General features: G+C 54.8%; 1 protein-coding gene across 5 annotated transcripts in view; it reads right to left on the bottom strand.

Annotated features, from left to right (window-relative positions):
* Positions 1 to 554: 554 nt before the first annotated feature.
* Calr3 (calreticulin 3) overlaps positions 555 to 6,096 on the bottom strand; it is an 11,892-nt gene continuing 6,350 nt past the window's right edge. For all 5 annotated transcript variants that reach the window (XM_063228118.1, XM_013146504.2, XM_013146505.2 and 2 more), the window contains exons 5-9: positions 4,768 to 4,959; positions 3,376 to 3,483; positions 3,160 to 3,291; positions 2,621 to 2,713; positions 555 to 1,088 (exon numbers count right to left, since the gene is read on the bottom strand). In XM_063228118.1, coding sequence (XP_063084188.1) covers positions 945 to 1,088; positions 2,621 to 2,713; positions 3,160 to 3,291; positions 3,376 to 3,483; positions 4,768 to 4,959 — 669 coding nt within the window. In that variant the 3' untranslated portion in view covers positions 555 to 944. The remainder of the gene's footprint in view (positions 1,089 to 2,620; positions 2,714 to 3,159; positions 3,292 to 3,375; positions 3,484 to 4,767; positions 4,960 to 6,096) is intronic.

The following is a 6,096-nucleotide window of genomic DNA, read 5'->3' as shown; positions in this document are numbered from 1 at the left end:
CATGGTGGGTACCTGTCATCCCAGACTCTGGGAGACTGAGGCAGGACAATTGCAATTGCCCAGTCTGGGCAAGTGAATGATTTATCAAGATCCTGTCTCAAAAAAGTATATACTTAGAAGGACTGGGTATTTAGCTCACTGGCTCAAATGCTTGCTTGGTAAGCACAAGGTCATGAGTTCAATCCCCAGTTCCAAAAAAAAAGAGAAAGACATTATGTTATTTCAAAGAAAAACACTAGTTGATGAAATACACATTAGTTCTCTGGGAAAATGAATCCCACTGTTTCTTAGGGAGGACAGACTGCCAACCCAGGTTTTCTGCATATCCCCGAGTAGGAAAGGGGCCCATGCAATCTGCAGGTCTGCAGTTACCAGAGGTGTTGGTGCAGATGCCACCCCAGAGAACTTGGGCTGCAGCAGGAAGTGAGCACTCTCTCTGCACAGGGAGACCCTGGGTTCCAGCCCCAGTGCAAGAGAAAGAAACCAAACTGGATCTCATAAGAAAAAATTGCAACTGATTCACAGCCAGATGTGAAGCACGCACTTTCTCAGAATGCATTTTACAGACTTTTATTTTCAGAACGTTAAGGATTAAGAAAAAACACTGTGTCTCTGCTGCATAGACCTATGGAGAGAACCTTTCTGCTGTAGGCTTGAAGGAGAAAGAAAACTCGCCCTACCCCACTGAGGAGCCAGAAGACGTTTTAACTTTTTTTGTGTTGTTTCCTTTTCTGAGGCAGGGTCTCACTATGAGTTCTGGCGGGCTTCAATTCATGGGAACCCCCCTGCCACTGCCTCCTGAGTACTGCTGCCCCATCACACCGGGCCCCGAGGGACGTTTTTCAAGGGCACTGGACAAATTAGCACACACAGACCGAGTTTTGAATTGTAGACTGATGTAGAATGGAGGTTTTACCAGTCACCTCTGCCTACCGCAGGCCGGACTACAGCTCCTGCCGCCTGTGAAATGGGCGGAAGGCGTCCTGAGGCTTGTGGCCCCTGCCCTCCAGCAGCTCATCCTCTTCCTCCTCGCGGGCTCTGATCAGCTCCTCCTTGATCAGGATGTCATCCATCTCCTTCTCTGGGCCCTGGAGGGGGAACAACAGCCGGCGGTGGCCTTGTCCCGCCCCACTGACCCTGTCCCCGGGAGCTACCCCTCGGAGCAGGGAGCCGCGGGCGAGTCCGACCCCAATCCCCAGGTGCGGAGCTGGGGCTGGGCGGTGAGAGGCCCTGGTTCCGCCTCTCCCCAGGGGCCTGAGCCCGGGAACGCTGCCTCTCGTGAGAACCAGGATCTGGTCAAACATCTGAGATGCTTGAGAAACTGTCGGAAGGTAGTGGTCCCATCCTGCAGCCTTTGGGCTGGGGCCAGGGACAGGAAGCATAGGAAGCCGCTGGCCTTATGGCCACCAGCAAGCAGACAGGAAGGGGCAGACCCAACAGTCATGAGGCCCGCCCCATCAAACTCACTTCCGCCCACCACGCCCCGCCCCCTAAGAGCAGCAAGCAGGCACGTGCGGCCACACCTCCGTGGGATCCCGGGTTTAGGGCCAATCACAAGTGTCCTCCTGAGATACAAGGAAGGAGATGGGCATGCAAGGAAAGGAGCTTGAGACTGCCAGCACCCCGATCCCTGAGGACCCTGCATGCTGCCGTCTCAAGCCACGGTCAGGGGTCGTCTGGGACAGCAGCTGCAAGACACATGGCCCTCCTGTGCCCTGCCCAGGCACCTGCAATTCCAGCGTCAGAGGGAGCCCTGGGGGGTTCATCCCGCAGCCGTAAGCTCAGGCAGCCTCCTTAGCAAAGAATGGAGCTGAAAGCCACACAAGGCTGCAGGAACAGAGCACAGGCCGCTCTGGACAATGACAGGGGGGTAAGACCTTACTGAAGCCCTAGCAGGACCGGTCCCACTGCCCTCTCTGAAAAGGAAGCCAGGCGCAGCTGCGCCCCAGGCTTGCCATCCCAGCACTCAAGGGAGGCTGAGGCAGGAGGATCACAAGTTCAAGCCCAGTATGGGCAATTTGGCAGACCATGTCACCAAATTAAAAATAAGGGTGCAGGGGCTGGGGATTTAGCTCAGGGGCATAAGCGCCTGCCTTGCAAGCAGGCAGTCGTGAGTTTGATCCCCAGTACCGATAAAAAGGAAAAAGACAAGGAAAAAAAAAAAAAGTGAGAAAAAAAAAAAGGGGTGCAAGGAATGGAGCTCTGTGTGAAGTCCCTGTGTTCAATCATCCCAGTACTAAAAAAAAAAAAAGAATCTATAGTGCAAGGTCTCTGCTATGTTTGGCCAGTGTGACAGAGGCTTGCTCCAGTCTGTCACTATAGGGAGGTGGGGGCCCTAAGAGGCGGGGCCAACAGGGAGGTCTGACTCATGGGAGGGGACGCTCAGGGGCTTGGGGTGCTGATCTCTTGCTCCTGGCTCACCCAGGGGTGAGCAGTTCTGCTCCACCACATGCACCAGGTGCTGTTTCACATGACCAAGGACTGGCCACACACTTCCCACAGTAACGGGAACTGCCTGCCTGTGCCAAGCTGGCTGGGGGTGCATTCGTCAAACCCCCAAGTCCTCTCTCCAATGAAAGACTCCAGCATGGGATCACAGAAGTGGGCACATCCTCCCTACCTTGGTTTGGCCCCAGGTGGCCTTCCCAAAATTCTCTGCATACGCCTCATCATCTGTGAGCAGGAAGTTGTCAAAGATGGTTCCCGACCTAACCTGCAGGGGCAGAGAAGGTCTTTAATGCTTTGCTTTGTTTTTTGTTTTGTTTTTCTTTTAGGTACTGAGAATCAAACAAATCAAACTCAGGACCTTGTGTTTGCCAGGCAGGCACTTACGCCACTTAGCTACATCCCCAGCTGGTTTGCTTTTTATTGTATTTTGGTTTTTGAGACAGGGCCTTGCTATGTAGTTCAGGCTAGCCTTCAACTCACTATGTAGCCCAAGTGGTCCTCGAATTCATGGTGATCCTCCTGCCTCAGCCTCCCGAGTGCTGGGATGACAGGTGTGGGCCACAACACTCAGTTTGGTTGGGTAGGTCTTGCTTTGTAGGCCAGGGTGGGCTGGAACTTGGGATCCCCCTGCCTGAGCCTCCCAGGGTCCTGGGGGAAAGGTCTTTCACCATACCTGGCTAGGATCTGAGTTATAAAAATAAAGCCGGTCACCTGCCACAGCTCCAGCCCAATGGCGCCAATGTTCTCGAACTCTGAGAGGTCATACTGAGTCAGGTAGCTAGTGCTGCTCATCTTCTCGTGCAGCCAGATGTCCGGGTTGATTCCCTCTGGCTTCAGGCCATCCTATAACAGCCAACCACAGGCTGGTCCAGGGCACAACAGGAGGGGACAGCCTGGTGCATCCCCAGGCATCACAGCGCCACACACCTGATAGGGTGGCTTCTGCAGCATGGGCCCCGGCCAGTCCCTGTCCAGCTCACTGTTCCAATCGCTCGGCTTGTTGGCCCTGGCGTCCAGGAAATGCTTCTTCCAGTCCTGTAAGACACAGCCGCCAAGAGTCACCTGAGATCACCTGGGGTTGACAGCGTAAATTCGGTCTTTCCTCTGCTTGTGCTGCAGAGCAGTGGATGGAAGCCCGGTTGGGCACCTGCCACACCAGTGCTCTCCCAGCTGGCCTGAGACGGGGTGGCCCGGTCTCTTGTCCCCATGTCCCCCGTCCTGCCTTGGGGCATGTGCTCAGGGAGCTGGGCTCTGAGGGCTGCAGACCACAGTGTGCTGCTGGGATTCCCACTGCCCCCCCCATCACAGCTGAAGGGGAAATGTCAGGGTGAAAGGTGACAGTGGGAGGCAGCCACATGCCAAGGCGCATCCAACCTCTGCCTGGGTCAAACAGAGACTGTGCCCAAGGGAAGGCCAGCCTGGGGCGTGAGATCTGCCAAGGAATAACAGAGAAATAGAAATAACCAATATACAAATTTTGTTCTGTTTTCTTTGAGGCAGGATCCTGCTCTGTAGCTCAGGCATGCCTAGAACTTCTGTGGCAACCCTCCCACCACAGCCTCCCAAGTGCTGGGATGACAGGAGTGTGTGGAAAGGCCAGAACCCAGCCTCATATATGCTAGTCAAGGGCTCACCATTGAGCTATAGCTCCAGTATGACAATTTTTCAATGAGTAACACATGAATTTTAAAGTGATTGGCACTGCCCATTATCCTTTCCTTAAGGAAGCACTGCTTAAGTTGGGGTGTGGAGGCCCTAGGCTCTTCCATCCCCAACACTGACAGAAAAAACAGGTCTAAAAATTCTTTCTGGCAGGAATGGTGGTGCACGCCTGTCATCCATCACTTGGGAGGCTGAGGCAGGAGGATCACCACGAATTCAAGCCCAGCCTGAGCTACAGAGCCAGACTATCTCCAAAAGAAAAAATCCTATCAGCCAGACATGGGGCCCAGGCCTGTGATCCCAGTCCCAGTACTCAGAAGGCTGAGTTCGGGAAAGCTCAGGTCCCCTGGGGGTGGCAGCTGCCTGGAAAAGTCTCCTGGGACAGGAACGCACCTGTCCATTAGCAAAAGCTGTTGCCATGAGTTCGACAGCCTGGACAACAGAGCAAGACCATCTCGAAAACAAAATACTATCTGCTCCCATCTTGAGCCTGAGAAAACCCTTCTGCGCCACACTCGTCACCATGCTGGTGCGGGGCAGGTACCTGGGGTGGCAGCCATGCTCACGCCATCACCATCTGTCCTGCAGGAGCAACAGTGCAGTACCGGGAGGCCCTGCCACCCTCGCAGCGTAACCCGAGGTTGCCAAGCCACACACCTGGGCTGTCCTGGCTCTGCCCTGGTCTGTGTCTGCAGCAGCCGCCACCACCATCGCCGCCGTCTTCCTGAGCGATGTCAGGTGCCAGTCGTGCTCAATGCTGCCCAGCTCGGTGGACTGTCCATCAATCTTGACCTCGTAGGTGAGATCCGGCCGCAGGATCAGCGTGTAGAGGTGTGTGAAGCCGTCCACCTGCACGGCAGAGGGCGAGGGGCATGGTGGAACCCTCCCTGGTGCCACGCCCTACACCTGTGACCTGAGGTGTGCACCCAGAGGCCCCCAGAAAGAGACAAAAAGAGAAGCTGGGCACAGTCATGTGTGCCTGTAATCACAGCACTCGGGAGGCTGAGGCAGAAGGATCTCACTGCAAATTTGAGGCCAGCCTGGGTGAGGCCGTTTCCCAAAAAACAGGAAACCAATGGCAACAAGCACTGGCCTCTGAATACTCACTTCTCTGCACAGGGAGAGTTGTTGTCTGCTGCACCGGCCTGCAAGCAAGACCCTCTTCCAGTCCTTCACAGCCAAAGGCCTGTGACGTGGAAGCAGTCAACAAATGGCCCAGCCTGCTGAACAGGACCCCGACAGGCCCAACAGCAGCTCCCAATCCCTGGGGAAGCCTGAGCCAAGCCAGCTCTGGGAGCTGCAGATGGTGGCCTCTCCTGTCCCATCTGTGCTATGCAGGCCACAGCTGTCACCATTACACCAGCAGTCACACCACAGCTTCCCAGAGGATCACCCTGCCTTTGGCCTTTAAGCTGGCAGTGACAGCATGCACGCTTAACCCCTCCCAGTCTCTACCGCCCCCCTCTCTGGCTGGTTTGTTTGGGTTTTTAAATTTTTATTTGTTTATTTATTGGTGCAGGGAATCGAACTCACAACCTTGTGTTTGCCAAGCAGGCACTTAAACCACTGAGTTAAACCCTTGGCTATTATTTTTGAGACAAATCTCGCTAAGTAGACCATGCTGGCCTCAAATGCGTGGTGCTCCTCCTGCCTCAGCCTCTGCGGTGCAAGGATAAAAGGCCTGTGCCCTCACACCCAGCTGTGTTTTTCACCTGCAACACTCTGAGGCCTTCACATGAACTCACACCCATCTCTTTCTGTTTTTTACTCTCACATGGGGTCTCCCTAAGTCACTAAGCTGCTCAGACTGGGTTTGCACTTGCAATCCTCCTGCCTCAGCCTCCCATTTCAGAGTGAACCACTGCACCCAGCTGGTGCTTTTCTTCTTTCGCACTTTGGGCTCTGTTGCCCCAGGTTGCAGGGCTTTGTCACTGGCCTTCTGGGGGTGACGTGCTCTCCCCCATGCACACAGATGCTGCCGACCCT

Source organism: Cavia porcellus, unplaced genomic scaffold, assembly GCF_034190915.1.
Source record: "Cavia porcellus strain 051 isolate PalLab524CR breed Dunkin Hartley unplaced genomic scaffold, mCavPor4.1 scaffold_17, whole genome shotgun sequence".
Lineage (NCBI taxonomy): Eukaryota > Metazoa > Chordata > Mammalia > Rodentia > Caviidae > Cavia > Cavia porcellus.
Note: the sequence above shows the minus strand (reverse complement) of the source record. Positions and strands in the feature narration are given on the sequence as shown.